Here is a 22,001-nt window from a genome sequence, read left to right as displayed (position 1 = left end):
GATTGAAATGAATGTAGAAGGAAGTAGAGGACGGGGAAGACCGAGAAAGACTTGGCTAAAGGTGATGGAAGAAGAAATGCGGGCAAGGGGAGATGCAGAAAATAGGGCAAAATGGAGAAGATTGTCATGGGGCCCGCAAGGCTAACCCCTGCTCTAGCAGGGATAATGGCCTTAAAATGCCTGTTGTTGTTTGTATTGCTTTTATCGCTTCCTCAACTTCCTTCTCAGTTATCTTCTCTGCCGGTCCTAAAACAACTGGGTTACTCTCCATGTTGCCATCCCATTCATTCTCTGTATTCAACAGCATTTCCATATATCTCTTCCATATTCCTTTCATTTCATCTGGGTCCACAACGATTTGTCCCACTTCATCCTTCAAGCACCTCACCCCCATCACATCACACCTCTCTTTCGCTATCTGCTTTACAATCCTGAATACCGCTCTCTGACCCTCTTCCGAATCCAAGCGTTCTCCGAACATTTTCCTACATGCCTCCTGCGCTTTTGCTACCTCTTTCTTTGCAGCCTTCTTGGCTGCCTTATAACTTTCATGCTCTGCCTTTTCTGCCCCTGTACCTTTCGGCTTCCGCCACTCCTTGAACTTCTTCCTCTTCTCAATCCTCTTTCCAACTTCATCATCCCACCCCACCTTCATCAGCATATCCCGAGATGACGTTCACCAAGAGCTTTCCAATCCTTATTTTCACCATCATCAACCTATCACTCACTCTCGTCACACTCACCACACTGTCTACAAACTCCTCAGAAAACAGGACACCAACACCATTCACGCCCTCCGGGCACCCTTGCCACACAAACTTGTATTTCTGTCCCTGCCTACCCTTCACCATTCTCACACCACTTACCTTCCATCTCGTCTCCTGCACACAACATAGGTCCACTCTTCTTCTGACCAATAATTCCACCACTTCTCGTGATCTCCCTGTCATTGTCCCTGCATTCCATGTCCCAAACCTCAGAAACCGATCTCCACGTGGGGGCATCAGACGTTTCGTCGTCATAAATGGAGTGATTTCCACCCTTGCTTCGATCGGGTTCCCCACCTTGAGTTTTGACAAGAGGGAGTGAGGTCCCCCACGGGGTACTTCGGACGGTACCCTGCCATATGTAGTTGTAATTGTCATGGTTCCCTTTTTGAGGCAATGTTTTATGGCCGGATGCCCTTCCTGACACCAACCATTTTAAACAAGTGTAATGTATTCTTTAATTAAAATAATTCCAGTAAATGTAATGGTTATACCTAACTCTCTCTCGCTCTCGCTCTCGCTCTCGCTCTCGCTCTCGCTCTCGCTCTCGCTCTCACTCTCACTCTCTCTCACACACACACACACACACACTGTTGTGGAGCCAACAATTGTGTCCCATTACGGCCATTGCCACGATGTTAATCAGCTTGTGTCACCTGCCATGTAATCACCACGATTGTGGTAAACATGAAAGACTGAAAGGATTAAACGCAGTTAGGTACAATATGCAAATCGCCACTGTCAGTACATCCTGTGGAGACATCCTGTCGACCACCATCCTGAAGATAGTAAATTTAAAAAAATTAAAGTTTACCCTCTCATTGGACATATTCCTGTGGCTGATAGGATGGCCTAGAGCAGGAGTTCTTAACCTTTTTCCCTGTCAAGACCCCCAACAGGATTGCCCACGATGTCCCCATACCCCCTTCGCCAGACTGTTGACTGACCAAGGTGCACCAAAGGTTCGCATAGCTAGGGGGGACTGGGGGCATATCCCCCTAGAATTTTTTGATTTCTAGGTGCTCTGTGGTGCATTCTGAGGGATGTTTTTACTTTAATTGCCTATTTTTTTGGATGAAAATTGTTAACTTATTACCTAGAAAATGGGCCAAGTTCGTGGATCCGCGCCTGATTACCAGTCTCATTACATGAATTCCATCGTGACGGAATCACCATGTGCACTCTAATTTTGAACATTTAAGGTAATTATCTTGAATGCTAAGAAGAGCAGAGAGAATTCAATTATATGTATTGAACCAGAATTGTCACATGGCTACAGACGAGTACTACTCAGTGGGGCAGACCAGGTAATGTGACGGAATCACACGTGGGTGACGATTTTCATGGAATTCATCATTAGGTTCCAGTGTGACTTGAAAATATCTCAATAGCTTCGTTTTACATATGGATAATTAGGAACAGAACAGGAAAGAAAATCATTAGAATTTTATCCCTCTATTTCTTTGCTTGTTGACAAAGAAACAAAACAAACTAAACTAAACTAAAACATGCAAGTTTTATGCAAGCCGTTTTACTAATCTAGTGAGATTGTTGCTGCTGTTTTCGTGCAGAATATGGAATCGGGGCACAGTTCGTGACAACGCCACTCGCATATCATCGGACACATCAAGTCGATTTCTCCACTTTGATTTCAGGTTCAATAATGCAGAGAAACCTGTTTCACAGAGATACATATTTATTATATATTTAAAGTTGATATTTCATTGAATTTATTACAATTTATTATTATTATTTATTACAAGTCCCATACCCCCAGATTTTGGTCCCCATACCCCCACGGGGAATGGATACCCCAGGTTAAGAACCCCAGGCCTAGAGGCACGAACACTCGCCTCTAATCTGTATAACCTGGGTTTGAATCCCGGGCCAGCTATAAACTGTCGTCCCGGTGTTTCAGAGGTAGGGGGATTCATTAATGTGTGTGCTGTCCCTTGGATCGTCATTAAATGAGTGTCCCATCTGCTGGCATAAATTAGTGGATTTAGTGGATGTTGAAGATCCCACAGTGTCACGAAGAGTGGTCAAGGTATCACTGACTCTCTGAATAAATTACAAATTCCTGCCCTGACCTTCTACATCAGTGGCACAGCTATACCCTCAACCACTGATGCTACCCTGCAGGCTTGTGTTACATTTGAACGAAGAAGACAACATATTCCCTATTCACTGCAGTATTTTCAGATATGTTATTATCCCTGGTCTTGGCTTAGCGGTTAGGGTGCCGGCTTGGGATCCTGGGTTCGAATCCCGGTCGATTGCTGAATTAACACCAGGGGGGGTTGACTCAGCCTGTCATCCTTGCGATGGTCGGCGAATTGAGTACCAGCTTGCTGGGATGAATGATCACGGTGTTTACCCCGATTTAGAATAGGTACACCGTATCCCTGCGCATCGTAAGAGGCGACCAAGGGTTGGCGTCAGGAAGGGCATCCGGCCATAAAAACATTGCCTCAAACAGGGAAGCATGATTGTCATGGGGCCCGCAAGGCTAACCCCCGCTCTAGAGGGGAAAATGGCCTTAAAACGATCATTCATTCATATATTTTCAGATATGTTATTACTTGACAGGCAAATAAACTGCAGTTTTCTTTGCCGGCCTTCCTTGCATTTATTCTGCTCTTTATTTATTTTTCTATTTCTATGTTAGTTTCTTTATATTTACGCTAGGATAGGTTATTATGGTTTAAGCATCATTGCATTGATGGTGTCCTTTATCTTTTGAAGGGTTTTCACATGAAGTATTGTTTTGTCCTGCTGTTGGAGCCATCAAGGCAGAAACAGCAACAACTTTGTATCACCATGCAGTTTGGCTTCAGAAGGCCAAGTGCCATGCTTATTAGGTTGACAAACTTTGTACGACTGTACTTTAGTCTTTGGGCTGAAGAACAGGCAAAACAGGTATTTAGGTTTGTCCTAATTTTTGGACATTTAAGTTTTTATGGTGGATGTTTGGACATTTAAGTTTGGACATTTATAAGCCAAAGGTGGATGGAGGTTATGTTTTCACCCCTGTCTGTCTGTCTGTGAACAGGATATCTCAAAAAGTTGTGGACGGATTCGGACGAAATTCGGCAGAGAGGTAGTGTATGTGACAAGGCCGAAATGATTAGATTTTGGTGAAGATCCGGATTCGGATCCGGCTAGTATAACTTTTTAAACGATTCTTCACCATTGGGAGATAGGGCCAAAAACGATACATAGCAGGATATCTCAAAAAGGTGTGGACAGATTTGGACGAAACTTGGTGGACCGGTAGTGTGTGACAAGGATTAATCGATTCGGTTTTGGTGAAGATCTGAATATGGATTTGGATATGAGGATTATTTAATTTTTTAAAGTGATTCTTTACCAATGAGAGATATGGCTAAAACCAACATATAGCAGGATATCTCAAAAAGTTATGGATGGATTTGGACGAAACTAGGTGGACAGGTTGTGTGTGTGACAAGGAAGAATCGATTCAATTTTGGTGCCGACAAGTAGAATATTTCAAGTGATTCTTCACCATTGGGAGATGGGGCCAAAACCGATGTATAGCACGATATCTCAAAAAGTTATGGACGGATTCAGACGAAACTTGGACAGGTTGGGTGTTTGACAAGGATGAATCGATTCGATTTTGTTGAAGAACCAAATCTGGATGCGAGAATTATTTAAGTTGTATGCATCCTGTGGCTGCTGGTTTGCATCATTTTTCTGGAAGCACATTTTGTGCCGCTGATGCAGTGTGTTATGGATTTGTAACTTCCGTTATTGTGGTTTTCACCCACTTGAGGTAGTTCTGATCTTATGTACTATTATTATCTTCAAAAGGTTTATTATTCAGGAACGGTTATCTAAAGTTAAAAAGGCTAACTTTAAATGATACAGGAAACCGAACCGAAATAGGTGAAGAGGAAGAAGCGGCGCGAGCAAAGTCGGAGAAGACGCGTGACGTCAGCGCTCCGTAACGAGCAAGGTCTACCGACAGTCGCGAGGGAAGTTTGAGTTCCTTGAAAGGACATCCAGCGATAGGAATTATCGCTGGAGGGGAGAAATCTGCGTAGTCAGATTTGGGCGCTGTGATTCCGACAAATCTTCGCCTCCTCGCATCGGCTCAAGCAGGAGCCGTCGGCCATTTTGAACCCCGTGCTTCGGACACCTATGAAGGTTTTGGTTCGTGTCATCTTCACCCCAACATCCTACCGTCTGTCGGGGATGTGTGTGCGACCGCTGCGTCTCCAATTACATTGCGGTTTGCTGAGTGAGCGGTGAAGGTGCGCCTCTGGAGGACGCTGTTGTACAGTTTGGCGGGGCGAGTTCCATCGCCCACTGTACGCGCTTCGAATATTGACTGGAGAGCGAGATTCGGGCTTCGACCGGATTGCGTTCTACCGACCGCTGGAGCGAATAACATTCGCCTTTGAAAAAGTTATAGAGACATTGAGGAGTGTCCTTTCACTCGCTGGCAGCGCAGTGAGTTACCTGACTTTATAAGATATATATATATGGAGTGCACTCTTAATTGCCATTTGTTGTACCGTGATACCTCCGTGTGATTTCTAATTCAAGTTTGTTCATTTGTAATCATTGGTGTGGTTTCACTATTGATTTTCAACACAGGGTAACATTTTTCTGCCGGGGCTCCTCTCGGGGTTCGGAGGTTACCGAGACCAGGAGATTGTAGAGGACTCCGTAACAAGTGCCCTAATCAATTACCAGTGAGCTGGTACTCAATTTGCCGACCTTGGAAGGATGACCCGCTGAGTCAATCCCCCTGGCGTTAATTCAACTATGGGATCCTTGGATCCCAAGCCAGCACCCCTAAACGTTAAGCCAACACCAGGCTATTATTTAAGTGATTCTTCGCCATTGAGAGATGGCACCAAAAAAGGTATATGGAATGATATTTCAAAACGTTATGGACGATTTATGACAAAACGAGGTGGATGAGTTGGTTACGTGACAAAAGTAAGCCGATTCAATTTTGGTTCAGGTCCGAATCCAGATCTGGCCTATCAGTAGAATACAAAACATATTCTGTTCAGCCTGGTGGAGGTTTGCTCTCTACCGAGTGCCGTTCTCGTTAACTTTGTTTTTCGGTTGGAGCATTTATCAAGCTTATGGATAATTACACTATGGAACTTTAAAAAAGCGTATAATGACAGCATGCCTTATCGTGCAATAAATATGGTTATTCTACTAGCATGTCCATTCATAATAACCTGCAATCATGACCACAATCTCAGCCAGACTAGGGTCATCCAGATCCATGAGGAAGACATTAACATCTCCGATCATGCATTCCTCTTCTGTGCATTGTCCTTTGTCCCACAATTCCTTCTTCAAGATGATAAATGTGCATTCTGCAAGGACATTGATGGCATCATATGTTCAGTATATCAGCTGCTGTGATTCCACAACAACCCCCCTCCGTCGGAAGGAAAACCAATGCTGATCCACTTAAGCTTAACATCATTTCCGGAAACTCAATCTTATACAAGTTTTTTCTTTCAAAAATAAATGTCAATTAAGTTTACTAGAAGTAGGAGTGGCTGGAGTGAGGGGTGGGGGGTGGAGGGGAAGGGTGGATTGAATCAAACAAAACTTGCACAGGCCCAACTTCAGGGTGCCCTCGTTAATCCCCGAAAGTTTCAACTTCCTTGGTAAAATCCTCTTGGAGGAGTAGATGAAACATACTTTTCCTCCATTAGAAAGTATATTATATAGACTAGTGAGGTACCCGTGCTAGGCACGGGTTGGAGGCCAGAAGCAAACAGACAATGCAGAAACGGCAAATGCTAAAACATGAAACCAATAAATTCCACATTCCTGTAGCACCTTCAGTCGCACGTCAGACATGGACAGCAAGTTCGTGAAGGACTTCCATGAAAAACGGGTACGTTTGTTCCATACCCAGTCAATGGCGAATCTGCATTTGGCGATCCGCAAATTTCACGTTTAGAAAGTAGAAACCATCATGGCATTCCGTCATTCACATGAACTCGATATCTCTTTTTTCATTCCAAACAGCATAACTCCAATCACAAATTAAATAGCATTAATATAAAAAAATAAATTTTTTAACAACATCCGTGACATAAACAAATATTTAAATCCTGATGTGAAGTTCCGTACGGTTGGGTGACGGTTCCACTTCTGCATTTGCTGCAGGTTCATAATTCTCATCAAAATCTAAACCGTATTTGTAGAATTTCAATAAAAGCCACATCACTTCATATTGGTAAATATTATTCCATCGTGTTTGGAAAAACTGGAAAATTGGAAAAGCAATATAGTGTAGCGGTTACCGCTGGATGCACACAATCGCCTTGCACCGGCCAGAACACGGCCAGACGCGCCTCTCCCGGGCATGCCCGCTCTCGCCTTTCCAGGGCTCGCCCAGAGCGTCCGGGCATGCCCGCTATCGCCTTTCCAGGGCTCGCCCAGAGCGTCCGGGCATGCCCGCTATCGCCTTTCCAGGGCTCGCCCAGAGCGTCCGGGCATGCCCGCTATCGCCTTTCCAGGGCTCTCCCAGAGCGTCCGGGCATGCCCGCTATCGCCTTTCCAGTGCTCGTCCAGAGCGCCCGGGCACGCCCAGCCTCGACTTGCCAGGCCGCAGCCAAACACGCCCGGGCAGGTCCAGACTCGCCTTTCCAAGGCTCGCCCTTGATACCCGGGCATGCCCGGTATAGCTTTTGCCGGGCAAACTTCCCGACATAAATGTGTATATATATTGCTGCCCGATAAACGGGCTTTTCAGAGTACCCGAGTGTGATACATTTATTAAACCTACTCGGACGAATTTCCATCTTTGGTCGCGTCAATTCTTTCAACTCGCGTTGGAGCCCAGCTCCTTCATTGGTGACCTACCGACATGGATACGGCAGTGACGCTTAAACTGCCTACCTTCTGGGAGGCTCACGCGGCTGTTTGGTTCGCTCAGGCGGACTCTTAGTTCGCCCTGCGAGGCATCACCGTGGACGACACCCGCTTCCACCATGTTGTGGCGGCGCTCGGTTCCGCCACCGCGGCCCGCGCCTTGAGCCTCCTCCAGCACCCGCCGGCTGCTGACAAATACGACGCGCTGAAGACACTCCTCGACGCTTTCGCCCTCTCACCGGCAGCACGCGCACGGCGCCTGCTTGACCTGCCCGAGCTCGGCGACACGCGCCCGTCCGAGCGCATGGACTATATGCTCTCGTTGCTCGGTGAGCACTCTCCGGATTTTCTGTTCCGCGAGCTGTTCCTTCGCCAGCTGCCTCACCCGGTACGCCTCGCCCTGGCTGGCACGTTGATCACGGATTCCCGCGCCCTCGCCAGGGAAGCCGATAAGATCTCCTCGGCGGGCCAGCACATCGGCGCGGTTACCTGGAGCCCGCCGCCGTCCGAGACGACGCCCACGATGCCCGAGCGCCCTGTGCGGTTGGAGGCCGAACTGCCGGTGCAACTGGCGGCCGCCACGCCGCACCGCCCGCTTCCGACACGACGGCCGGGGCCTCCACCTGACCGGGCGTGGTGTTATTACCACGCCAGGTTCGGACACAAGGCTCGGACGTGCCGGCCCCCGTGCACTTTCGGCAGGTCGGGAAACGGCCGCGCCGGCGTTCATTCCCAGCCATGAGCGCCGGCCACTCGGGCAACTTGCTGTTTATTCGGGACAAAGCGTCTGGGCGGCGTTTCCTGTGCGACACCGGCGCCCAACTGAGCGTCATACCCGCCTCCGAGCAGGACAGGCTGGACGCAGTTTGCGGCCCCTCTTTGGTCGCTGCTAATGGCTCGGCCATACGCACTTTCGGCCCACGCGTCGTCACCCTCTGCTTCGGCAGCCAGCGCTTTCAATGGACTTTTGTTACCGCCAGCGTCCCCGTGGCTTTGCTGGGCGCCGACTTCCTCTGCGCGCACGGACTGCTGGTCGACGTCAAACGACGTCGCCTTGTCCACGCCGAGACCTTCAGCTCCCTGGCGTGCACAATGAGCAGCTCCGCGCCGACCGAACTGGCGTGCGCCCTCCCGGCAACGAACGAGTTCGCTCGCCTGCTCGTGGAATTCCCGGCCCTCACGCGGCCGATGTTTTCGGCCGTCGCGGTGCGGCACGGGATCGAGCACCACATACCCACTACGGGCCCGCCGGTCTACGCCAGGGCCCGCCGCCTCGACCCAGCCAAGCTCGCCGTGGCGAAGGCCGAATTCGACGCGTTGGAGCACCTCGGCATCGTGCGGCGCTCCGATAGCGCGTGGGCCTCGCCACTGCACATCGTGCCAAAGCCGGGGGGTGAATGGCGCCCGTGTGGCGACTACCGCCGTCTCAATGACGCTACCACCCCCGACAGGTACCCGATCCCGCATATTCAGGACTTTTCCGCCCGTTTGGCGGGACGGGTCATCTTTTCGAAAATTGACCTGATACGGGGCTACCACCAGGTACCAGTCCGGGCGGCCGACGTCCCGAAGACGGCCGTCATCACGCCGTTCGGCCTGTTCGAATTTTTGCGGATGCCGTTTGGCCTCAAGAACGCGGCCCAGGCGTTCCAGCGCTTGATGGACGGCGTGCTGCGCGACCTGCCGTTTCTTTTCGTCTATCTGGACGACATCCTCGTCGCCAGCACGTCCCGCGCCGAGCACCTCCTCCACCTCCGAACACTGTTCGGTCGCCTCAGCGAGCACGGCTTAATTGTCAACCCGGTCAAATGCCACTTCGGTGCGACGACCGTTGACTTTTTGGGCCACCGCATCACCAAGACCGGGGCCGTGCCGCTGCCGACCAAGGTCGAGGCCATCACCACGTTCCCGCGTCCCCGTTCCATCAAGGCCCTCCAAGAGTTCTTCGGCATGGTGAATTTTTATCACCGATTCGTGCCCCGCGCTGCTCAGCTCATGCGGCCCCTTTACGAGGCCCTCCGGGGCAAGCCGGCCAAGCATGACATTGTTTAGTCCACGGCCATGGACGCGGCCTTCGCCAGCGCCAAACGGGCCCTCGCCGACGCAACGCTGCTGGCTCACCCGGTGCTCAACGCGCCCATCGCCCTCACTACGGACGCCTCCAACTATGCGGTGGGCGCCGTCCATGAGCAATGGGTGGACGGGGTTTGGCAGCCACTCGCTTTTTTCAGCCGGCAACTCCGGCCAAACGAGTTAAACTACAGCACGTTCGACCGCGAGCTGCTCGGGCTATTCCTGGCCGTTCGCCATTTCCGAGACCTCCTGGAGGGCCGCCCGTTCACGGCTTTCGTTGACCACATGCCGTTGGTCTACGCAATGGCTAAGGTCACGGAGCCGTGGTCGGCCCGCCAGCAGCGCCACCTCTCCGCCGTGTCGGAGTTCACCACGGACATCCAGCACGTCGCCGGCAAAGACAACGCCGTGGCCGACTGCCTTTCGCGGGCCAGCGCGAACGCGGTCCACCTCGGCGTGGACTTCGCGCTCATGGCGGCCGACCAGACCACTGACGCCTCGGTGCAGGCACTCCGCGCGGCGGACACGGGCCTCCGCCTGGCCGACATCCCCTTCGCGGGCACCGTCCTGCTCTGCGACGTCTCCCAGGGCCAGCCTCGCCCCATCGTGCCCGTTTCCTGGCAGCGCCGCATCTTCGCCTCCATCCACGGCCTTTCTCAACCGGTCCGGAAAGCTTCTCAGAAGCTGGTGTCGGCGCGTTTCGTCTGGCACGGCCTTCGACGAAACATCCGCGACTGGGCCAACGCCTGCACGGCCTGCCAGCGAGCCAAGGTCCACCGCCACACCCAGGCCCCGCTGGCACCTTTCGCCGTGCCTGAACGGCGTTTCGACCACGTCCACGTGGACCTGGTGGGTCCCCTGCCCCCCTCGCGGGGGTTCACCCACCTGCTCACCATGGTGGACAGGACCACCAGGTGGCCGCAGGCCATGCCCCTCACCTCCACCACCACCGCCGACGTGGCGCAGGCGTTCATCGCCACCTGGGTCGCGCGCTTCGGCGCACCAGCGGACATCTCGTCCGACCGCGGCCCACAGTTCATGTCTGAGCTTTGGGGCGCGGTCGCCCATTCGTTGGGGGTCACGCTGCACCGCACCACGGCCTACCACCCCCAAGCCAATGGGTTGTGCGAGCGGTTTCACCGCTCCATGAAGGCCGCACTCATGGCCGGCCTTCAGGACGACGGTTGGGCCGACCGGCTGCCGTGGGTCCTTTTGGGCCTTCGCACGGCCCCCAAGGAAGACCTCCAGGCGTCCGCCGCCGAGCTCGTCTACGGCCAGCCGCTCCGCGTCCCGGGCGAATTCGTGCCCGACGCTACCAGTCCCTGGTCCACCGCTCGGCAGCGCTCGGACCTCCAGGAGGCCGCCCGACGATTTTCCCCCGTGCCGACGTCCCGCCACGGTGGCCCCCAGTCCTACGTCCCCCCGGCGCTTCGCACAGCGGAGTACGTCTTTGTGCGTCATGATGCGCACCGGGGGCCACTCCGGCCGCCGTACGACGGGCCCTTCCGGGTCCTGCGACGGGGCGACAAGTCTTTCATCGTCGACTTCGGCGGCCGGCCGGACCGGATTTCTGTGGACCGCCTCAAACCGGCGCACATGGACGTCGACCGACCACCACGGTTGGCCCTTCCTCCGTGGCGAGGCCGCCCCCCGTCCACAGTTCCCCCCGCTCGACCACCCACCACCACGTCGGACCCCTCCCCACGACCCTCCAGGGGTCGCTTCGGCCGGGTCATCCGGACCCCCCCTTAAATTGACCCTGCCGGTGCAGGTCGATTCTGGAGGGGCGTGTGTAGCGGTTACCGCTGGATGCACACAATCGCCTTGCACCGGCCAGAACACGGCCAGACGCGCCTCTCCCGGGCATGCCCGGACTCACTGTTCCCGGGCACGCCCGAACCTCCCGGGCACGCCCGGTCTCGTCTTTCCCGGGCATGCCCGCTCTCGCCTTTCCAGGGCTCGCCCAGAGCGTCCGGGCATGCCCGCTATCGCCTTTCCAGGGCTCGCCCAGAGCGTCCGGGCATGCCCGCTATCGCCTTTCCAGGGCTCGCCCAGAGCGTCCGGGCATGCCCGCTATCGCCTTTCCAGGGCTCGCCAAGAGCGTCCGGGCATGCCCGCTATCGCCTTTCCAGTGCTCGTCCAGAGCGCCCGGGCACGCCCAGCCTCGACTTGCCAGGCCGCAGCCAAACACGCCCGGGCAGGTCCAGACTCGCCTTTCCAAGGCTCGCCCTTGATACCCGGGCATGCCCGGTATAGCTTTTGCCGGGCAAACTTCCCGACATAAATGTGTATATATATTGCTGCCCGATAAACGGGCTTTTCAGAGTACCCGAGTGTGATACATTTATTAAACCTACTCGGCCGAATTTCCATCTTTGGTCGCGTCAATTCTTTCAACTCGCGTTGGAGCCCAGCTCCTTCAATAGCCTATTTTACTCCAGGGGGTCCCAGGATTACCCACCCAAAATATCGTTGCGATCGGTTCAGCCGTTTTTGCGGTACCTTCGAACGGACAATTGGTGAATTATAGTAAGATGCTGTTTTGTAAGGAATATGAGGAAAATTAATTGAAGGACCTTTCCTTACTTGAAGGCTATGGCTCATCACACCTTGCATATTCGGTCGGAGATGCCAGGATAAACCTTCCCAAATAAATGGTACCTTGTGGCGGACAGGATGACTCGCTGGCGCAGTGACATAATTCCGAGCACCAGTGGGTGTCGGCCACGCCCCAGGTGAGGCGTGGCCTCCGGATATACACGCGGGCTCACAGTCCAGAACACGGCAGTGCTGACGAGTGAGCATGCAATAAAGAGCTCTACCTAACCCAAAGCGTTGTGGCCTACCTTTGTTTAACGTGTGTGCCCAGCACCACACTACACTGGTGACCGCCGACTGGTTCAGCCGTTGCTGTTCCCCGAACGCGCTATGGCCATCAACGCTGCTGCGATCAAGCTACCGAAGTTCTGGGAAGCGCAGGCCGACACCGGGTTTCTACAGGCCGAGGCCCAATTCCAGCTCCGGGGCGTCACGGCGGACGACACAAGGTACTTTTACGTGGTCGCTGCCCTTGGATCCGGCACGGCCGCCCGAGTCGTGTCTTTCCTCCGGCACCCGCCTGACGAGAGCAAGTACGCGGCGCTCAAGCGGCTTCTCCTCGACACGTTTGGCCTCACAGAGGCCGATCGCGCTGAACGTCTTTTGGACCTTCCCGTACTCGGCGACACACGACCGTCTGCCCGCATGGATTACATGCTGTCCCTGCTCGGCGACGGCCACGCGGATTTCCTCTTCCGTGCTCTCTTCCTCCGCCAGCTGCCTGTACCGGTACGGCTCGCGCTGGCCGGTACGACCATTACGGAACCACGCGCCCTGGCCAGGGAGGCGGACAAGTTTTTCGCAGCCCACGACGCACAGCCGGCATATAGCATGGCCGTCGTGGATCCCGGCGCCGCGCACGGCGCAGGTTTGGCGGATCCACGTTTGCGTTCGAATCCTCCTGAACACGGCGCAGGTTTGGCGGATCCGCATTTGCGGTCGGATCCTCCCGAACACGGCGCAGGTTGGGCGGATCCGCGCGTGGCCGCCGCCATGCCCCGCTCACCACCGTCGTCACGACCGGCGCGACAACCACCACCGGGCCAGACCTGGTGCCACTTCCATACCAGGTTCGGCCACAAGGCCAGGTCCTGCCGCCCGCCTTGTACTTTTGGCAGGTCGGGAAACGGCCAGGCCGGCGCTCGCTTCCTGCCATGAGCGTCGGCCATACTGGCAGCCTGCTGTTCGTAACGGACACCTCCTCGGGTCGTCGCTTCCTGTGCGACACGGGAGTGCAGGTGAGCGTCCTCCCTGCCTCCGCGTCCGACAAGCAAGCTGAGGGCCGGGGCCCCGCTTTGCTTGCCGCCAAAGGCACGTCCATCCGCACGTTCGGAAAGCGTTGTCTCTCGCTGCGGTTCGGGGGGCAGCGCTTTCAGTGGTCGTTCGTTACCGCTAGTGTCCCCATGGGCCTACTCGGAGCGGACTTCCTCTGTGCGCATGGGCTGCTGGTGGACGTGAGGCACAGACGCCTTGTCCAAGCCGAAACCTTCAGCTCGCTTGCTTGCGCGCTGAGCAGTTCGTTGAGCAGCTCCCTGGGCGGCTCACCGAGCGGCTCGCCAAGCGGCTTGCTGAGCGGTTCGGTCCCGGCGAGGTTGGTCTGCACGCTTCCGGCAGCGGACGAGTTCACCCGCCTCCTCGCCAGTTTCCCGGCCCTCACGCGGCCCACTTTCTCGGCGGTGGCCGTCAAGCATGGGGTGGAGCATCACATCCCCAACGTCGGCCCACTGGTCTACGCCCGGGTGCGCCGCCTCGACCCGGCGAAGCTCGCCGTGGCGCAGAAGGAGTTCGCCACGCTGGAGCGACTGGGCATCGTCCGGCGCTCCAACAGCGCATGGGCATCGCCGCTGCACATTGTGCCCAAGCCCGGCGGCGGGTGGCGGCCGTGCGGAGACTACCGCCGCCTCAACGATGCTACCACCCCCGACCGCTACCTGGTCCCTCACATCCAGGACTTTTCCGCCCGGTTGGCGAAAATGTCCCTCTTCTCCAAGGTGGACCTCATCCGCGGATACCACCAGGTCCCCGTCAGGCCGGAGGACATACCGAAGACGGCCGTCATCACACCATTCGGCCTCTTCGAGTTTCTGCGTATGCCCTTCGGGTTGAAGAATGCGGCCCAGGCGTTCCAGCGGCTTATGGACAGCGTCTTGCGCGACTTGGACTTCGTGTACATCTACCTGGACGATATCCTCGTCGCAAGCGCGTACCGCGAGGAGCACCTCCGCCATCTCCGCACGCTCTTCGAACGCCTGGGCCGACATGGCCTGATCATCAACCCCGCCAAGTGCCGGTTCGGCGTCACCGAAATCGACTTTTTGGGGCACCGCGTCACCAGGCACGGGGCCATCCCCTTACCGGCCAAGGTGGAGGCGGTCAGGGGTTTCCGCGCCCCCGCACGATCAAGGGCTCCAGGAGTTCCTGGGCATGGTGAACTTTTATCACCGTTTCCTGCCCCGCATCGCCCAGCTTCTGCGCCCCCTGCACGAGGCCCTCCGGGGGAAGCCGGGCAAAGGCGACGTTGCCTGGACCGAGCCGATGGACGCGGCGTTCGCGGGCGCGAAGCTCGCCTTGGCTAACGCCACCATGCTCGCGCACCCGGCGCCCGATGCACCGATTGCCCTCACCACCGACGCGTCGGACTACGCGGTGGGCGCGGTGCACGTGCAATGGGTGAAGGGAGCTTGGCAGCCGCTGGCGTTTTTTAGCCGGAAGCTCCGCCCGCACGAACGGCGGTACAGTAACTTCGACCGCGAGCTGCTCGGGCTCCACCTGGCGGTCCGGCACTTCCGCCATCTGCTCGAGGGCCGCCCGTTCGCGGCCTTCGTCGACCACAAGCCCCTGGTTTTCGCGATGGCCAAGGTCGCCGAGCCGTGGTCGGCCCGGCAGCAGCGTCACCTCTCGGCCGTGTCCGAGTACACGACGGAAATCCGGCACGTCGCGGGGAAGGACAACCCAGTGGCGGATTGCCTTTCCCGGTCCGTCGCCCACGCAGTCCACCTCGGGATCGACTATGCCTGGATGGCGGCGGAACAGTCCGCCGACCCCGCTGTCCAGGCTTTTCGGACCGCCGTCACGGGCCTCCGCGTCACCGAGGTACCGTTCGACGGCGCAGGCGCGGCCCTCTTGTGCGACGTCTCCCTTGGCCGGCCTCGCCCCATCGTGCCCGCGGGCTGGCAGCACCGGGTTTTTGACGCCATCCACGGCCTGTCCCACCCGGGCACGAAGGCCTCCCAAAAGCTGGTCGCCGACAAGTTTGTCTGGCATGGCCTCCGGAAGGCCGTCCGCGATTGGGCCAGGACGTGCCTCGCGTGCCAACGCGCGAAGGTTCACCGCCACACCCAGGCCCCGCTGGCCCCGTTTATGGTGCCCGAACGTCGGTTCGACCACGTTCACGTGGACCTGGTGGGACCTCTGCCCCCCTCGCGGGGTTTCACCCACGTCCTCACCATGGTGGACCGCACCACCCGGTGGCCGAAGGCCGTGCCTTTGGCAGCAACGACGGCGGCTGACGTCGCACAGGCGTTCATCGCCACTTGGGTTGCCCGGTTCGGCGCCCCCTCGGACATCTCGTCCGACCGCGGCCCCCAGTTAACCTCGGAGCTCTGGGGGGCGGTAGCGCGGGGGCTTGCCGTCCAGCTGCACCGCACCACGGCCTACCACCCCCAGGCCAATGGCCTGTGCGAGCGCTTCCATCGCGCCATGAAGGCCGCGCTCCGGGCCAGCCTCCGCGACGGTGGATGGGTCGACAGGCTCCCCAGGGTCCTGCTGGGCCTCAGGACGGCACCCAAGGACGACCTGCGCGCATCCACGGCGGAGTTGGTCTTCGGACAACCGCTGCGGGTGCCGGGCGAGTTCCTCCCCGACTCCACGGCACCATGGTCCGCGGCGCAGCAGCGCTCCGCCCTGCAGGAGACCGCCCGGAGGTTCGCCCTGGTGCCGACAGCGCACCACGGTTGCCCGCCAACGCACGTCGCCCCGGAGCTTCGCATGGCGGCGTACGTGTTCGTCCGCCACGACGCCCACCGGACACCGCTGCGGCCCCCGTACGACGGGCCCTTCCGCGTGCTGGAGACCGGGGCGAAGCATTTCACCCTGGATATCGGCGGCACTCCTGACCGCGTCTCCGTGGACCGCCTCAAGCCGGCCCACCTCGACTTGGACCACCCCCCGCCAGCGGCTCTGCTCCCGCGTCGGGGCCGCCCCCCGGCGGGCGGACCCCCGGCACCGCCTAACCCCGCCGGCACGCCACCCCCCTGCCCTGCACCCATCCCAGATGCCGCCAGAGGCATCCCAGATGGCATCCCGGCATCCCAGCCGCCGCCAGCCGCCAGAGGGCGCTTCGCCCGGGTCATCCGTTTGCCCCGCAAACTGACCCTTCAGGTGCGCAGGAATTCTGGGGGGGGGGGGGGGGGGGCGCGTGTGGCGGACACGATGACTCGCTGGCGCAGTGACATAATTCCGAGCACCAGTGGGTGTCGGCCACGCCCCAGGTGAGGCGTGGCCTCTGGATATACACGCGGGCTCGCAGTCCAGAGCACGGCAGTGCTGACGAGTGAGCATGCAATAAAGAGCTCTACCTAACCCAAAGCGTTGTGGCCTACCTTTGTTTAACGTGTGTGCCCAGCACCACACTACAACCTATATTTTCTACAATGCTGGAGGCTGGTGGAGCTTATACATCATTCTTGACAAAGACGTCAGTATACCTTTACATTAATTACAAGGACATTTGTAGACAATGGACAAACGTTTTTGGGGATTTTAATTTGGAGCCAAATGTTCAGATGGGAACACCAAAAGGCCAACTCAAGCTTTTTAATTTTTTGGGATATCAAAGTTGTAATTTCTGAACCACTAGTGCTGAGAGAGACAGATCTCCACAACGGCATTACCATGGACCACAACCAGAAAGGGGGCAGTGTGCAGATGAATTTGCGACCAGGTTTCACAAGTTTATATCATCAGATGCTTTCTGTAATCACATACTGTCTCCATCATCACACCAGCTCTGTTGAAGTTTATACTCTTCTGTCAAGGATAACGGCTTGGATGCAGTCAATCGCAAAAGAACAGGGTCTTGCATCCATCCATGGTACCTATAAGAAAGACAAGTAGACATCTTTTTAATAAGAGAGGATAAATTGCTTATCTTTACTGTTCACAAACTACTTTATCCATCGAGGGCTTTCGTTCTTTCCCTCCTTCTCCCTTTCGATGCATGACATTGTTGACAAACTTATTCCAGCTTCGCTTTACTTATTTGTAAAAAAGAGCCTCACGGCTCAGAATCCATTGATTAAAGTAGGTAAACTTAGAGGGCAGGATAAATTTATCGGCAGGATAGCTGAGAAGTATGCACACTTGTTTTTGAGCCGACAAGTCTGGGTGTGAATCTCGCAAGCAGAGCTCGGCCTCAATGGGCTAGCTGTCTATCGGAAGGAGGCTAAGCCAGAAGAGCCATCTACCAGCACTTGTCATTGGTGAATGTTAAATATCCCACAGTATTTCCCAAAGAGGAGGCGAGTTATCACCGGCACCCTGAACAAATTACCAATTACTGCTCTAACCCACAGGGGGCGCTGTATGTATGGCACACTATACATGGGGCACTCGCAGGCCGCAGCTCACAGGGGCACTGCATCAGTGGTGCAGTTATACTTGTAGAAATGATGTAAACCAGCAGCCCCATACTTACTGTGTACCGTTATTACCCTCTCTGGGGTATATAGATTACAGTAGATCTAAGCTCGGGTCCGTTCGTCTGTGGTGCATGCGGTAAGCATAGAATGCCTCAAGCATGCTGGGATTCTGCCAAATTTCTTTCAGTTTGGTGTTAAACAGCAATAGTGACTGTTTAAAAAGGTAATTATAAATGTTTGCGATTTATATTGTACACCGCACCTTCCTTTCCTATGCCATCTCCAGGCATTGCAAATCCTCATTGCCGGGCACCGAAGGGTGCTCGGCAGTGACGCACGCTGAAAGGGAGTACTCAGTTTTCACTCTGTTTGTTTGTTTGTTTTCTTTCTTGTTGTACACCGCACCTTTCCTATGCCATCTCCAGGCATTGCAAATCGTCATTGCTGGGCACCGAAGGGGGCTCGGCAGTCACGCACGCTGAAAGGGAGTACTCAGTTTTCACTCTGTTGTACACCGCACCTTTCCTATGCCATCTCCAGGCATTGCAAATGATGCACGCTGAAAGGGAGTAAACAGTTTTCACTCTCGTTGTTTGTTTGTTTTCTTGCTTTCTTGTTTGTTTGTCCGGGCGATATCTCAGCCATCCTTTGAGCTAGGAAGCTGAAATTTCGGCACAATAGTGAGCAAGTCCTTTGTCAAAAACGGTATTTTTTGTTTTTTGATGAATCAATTAATTGAGGAGTTATTTAATTATTAGCGATTAATTAAGTACTTATTTAATTAATCAAATTTCCTTTCTCTTCTGACCATCAACTCAGGCACCTTTTGAGTTAGGAAGCTGATATTTGGACATGCCACTGACCAGGTGATTTGGCTGCAATGGCTATTTTTGATTTATTAATTAATCAATTAATCGATTAATTATTTAATTATTCGATTAATGACCAAATTTTTTTTTTTTTAAGTTACAGATTCTGCTGAAATGGTGGTGGTTTGTGTTCTCTGACCGAATTGATTAATAATTTAATTTTTTTATGATTATTATTTATTTATTTTCATTATTAATCATTTATTTATCTTCTTTCTCATTTGGCCAATATCTCAGGCACCTTTTGAGCTCAGAAGCTAATATTTGGACATGAGTAACCAAGTGATGTGGCTACCAAGGATATTTTTGATTTATTGATTAATCAATTAATCGATTAATTATTTAATTATTCGATTAATTACTAAAAAAAATAAAAAAAATTCAGTTACAGATTCTGATGAAATGGTGGTGGTTTATGTGTTCTGTGACCGAATTGATTGATAATTTAATTTTTTAATGATTATTATTTATTTATTTTCATTATTAATCATTTATTTATTTTCTTTCTCATTTGGCCAATATCTCAGGCACCTTTTGAGCTGGGAAGCTAATATTTGGACATGACAGTGACCAAGTGATGTGGCTATCAAGGATATTTTTGATTTATTGATTAATCATTTAATCGATTCATTATTTATTGATTAATCGATGAATAATTTATTGATTAATCAATTAATTATTACATTTTTATTAATGACTTATTTGATTAAATTTCTGAAAGATACATCTTTGGATGAAGCTTTAGTGGTTTAGTTATGGTATTAGCCAATTGATTAAGAAAATATTTTGTGATAATCTTTTATTGATTTTAATTATACAATTAATCAATCAATTAGTGTACACCTCTCCCTCCCAATGCAGCCTCTATGAGCTGCACTGCGGTATTGCCGGGCGCCAGAGGCGCCCCGGCAATGCCGCGCTGTAGGATATTTAATTATTTGGCATGGGGCGGTGTACTTTGAATGTATCTGTACTTGTTGTACACCGCTCCTTTCCTATGCCATCTCCAGGCATTGCAAATCGTCATTGCCGGGCACCAAAGGGGGCTCGGCAGTGACGCACGCTGAAAGAGAGTACTCAGTTTTCACTCTGGTTTCTTGTTTTCTTTCTTGCTTTCTTGCTTTCTTGTTTGTTTGTCCGGACAATATCTCAGCCATCCTTTAAGCTAGGAAGCTGAAATTTCGGCACAATAGTGAGCAAGTCCTTTGTCAAAAACGGTATTTTTTGTTTTTTGATTAATCAATTAATTGATGAGTTATTTAATTATTAGCGATTAATTAAGTACTTATTTAATTAATTAAATTTCATTTCTCTTCTGACCATTAGCTCAGGCACCTTTTGAGTTAGGAAGCTGATATTTGGACATGCCAATGACCAGGTGATTTGGCTGCAAACGCTATTTTTGATTTATTAATTAATCAATTAATCAATTAATCGATTAATTATTTAATTATTTGATTAATGACAATTTTTATTTATTTATTAAAGTTACAGATTCTGATGAAATGGTGGTGGTTTATGTGTTCTCTGACCGAATTGATTAATAATTTAATTTTTTAATGATTATTATTTATTTATTTTCATTATTAATCATTTATTTATCTTCTTTCTCATTTGGCCAATATCTCAGGCACCTTTTGAGCTCAGAAGCTAATATTTGGACATGAGTGACCAGGTTATGTGGCTATCAAGGATATTTTTGATTTATTAGTTAATCAATTAATCAATGTATCGATTAATTATTTAATTATTCGATTAATTACTAAAAAAAATTTGTTTCCCCCAGTTACAGATTCTGATGAAATGGTGGTGGTTTATGTGTTCTGTGACCGAATTGATTGATAATTTAATTTTTTAATGATTATTATTTATTTATCTTCATTATTAATCATTTCTTTATTTTCTTTCTCATTTGGCCAATATCTCAGGCACCTTTTGAGCTGGGAAGCTAATATTTGGACATGACAGTGACCACGTGATGTGGCTATCAAGGATATTTTTGATTAATTGATTAATCATTTCATCGATTCATTATTTATTGATTAATCGATGAATTACTTATTGATTAATCAATTAATTATTTAGTTTTTTATTAATGACTTATTTGATTAAATTTATAAAAGATACATCTTCGGATGAAGCACAAGTGGTTTTGTTATGGTATTAGCCAATTGATTAAGAAAATATTTTGTGATAATCTTTTATTGATTTTAATTATACAATTAATCAATCAATTAGATGTACATCTGTCCCTCCCAATGCAGCCTCTATGAGCTCCACTGCGGTATTGCCGGGCGCCGGAGGCGCCCCGGCAATGCCGCGCTGTAGGATATTTAATTATTTGGCATGGGGGCGGTGTACTTTGAATGTATGTGTACTTGTTGTACACCGCTCCTTTCCTATGCCATCTCCAGGCATTGCAAATCGTCATTGCCGGGCACCAAAGGGGGCTCGGCAGTGACGCACGCTGAAAGAGAGTACTCAGTTTTCACTCTGGTTTCTTGTTTGTTTGTTTTCTTTCTTGTTTGTTTTCTTTCTTGGTTGTCCGGACGATATCTCAGCCATCCTTTGAGCTAGGAAGCTGAAATTTCGGCACAGTCGTGAGCAAGTCCTTTGTCAAATACGGTATTTTTTGTTTTTTGAATAATCAATTAATTGAGGAGTTATTTAATTATTAGCGTTTAATTAAGTACTTATTTAATTAATTAAATTTCATTTCTCTTCTGACCATTATTAACTCAGGCACCTTTTGAGTTAGGAAGCTGATATTTGGACATGCCAATGACCAGGTGATTTGGCTGCAAAGGATATTTTTGATTTATTAATTAATCAATTAATCGATTAATTATTTAATTATTCGATTAATGACCCAAAAAAATTTTTTTTTTAAGTTACAGATTCTGATGAAATAGTGGTAGTTTATGTGTTCTCTGACCAAATTGATTAATAATTTAATTTTTTTATGATTATTATTTATTTATTTTCATTATTAATCATTTATTTATTTTCTTTCTCATTTGGCCAATATCTCAGGCACCTTTTGAGCTGGGAAGCTAATATTTGGACATAAGTGACCAAGTGATGTGGCTATCAAGGATATTTTTGATTTATTGATTAATCATTTCATCTATTAATTATTTATTGATTAATCGATTAATTATTTATTGAGTAAT

At 51.7% G+C, this 22,001-nt stretch overlaps 1 protein-coding gene across 3 annotated transcripts in view; it reads right to left on the bottom strand.

Annotated features, from left to right (window-relative positions):
- NAT9 (N-acetyltransferase 9) overlaps positions 1 to 22,001 on the bottom strand; it is a 40,710-nt gene that overhangs the window by 5,101 nt on the left and 13,608 nt on the right. For all 3 annotated transcript variants that reach the window (XM_068135669.2, XM_068135668.2, XM_068135670.2), the window contains exons 2-3: positions 17,307 to 17,416; positions 5,993 to 6,133 (exon numbers count right to left, since the gene is read on the bottom strand). In XM_068135669.2, the coding sequence (XP_067991770.1) occupies positions 5,993 to 6,133; positions 17,307 to 17,416 (251 nt within the window). The remainder of the gene's footprint in view (positions 1 to 5,992; positions 6,134 to 17,306; positions 17,417 to 22,001) is intronic.

Source organism: Myxine glutinosa, chromosome 5 (genome assembly GCF_964187855.1).
Source record: "Myxine glutinosa chromosome 5, kmMyxGlut1.1, whole genome shotgun sequence".
NCBI lineage: Eukaryota > Metazoa > Chordata > Myxini > Myxiniformes > Myxinidae > Myxine > Myxine glutinosa.
This window is presented reverse-complemented; position numbering and strand designations above follow the sequence as displayed.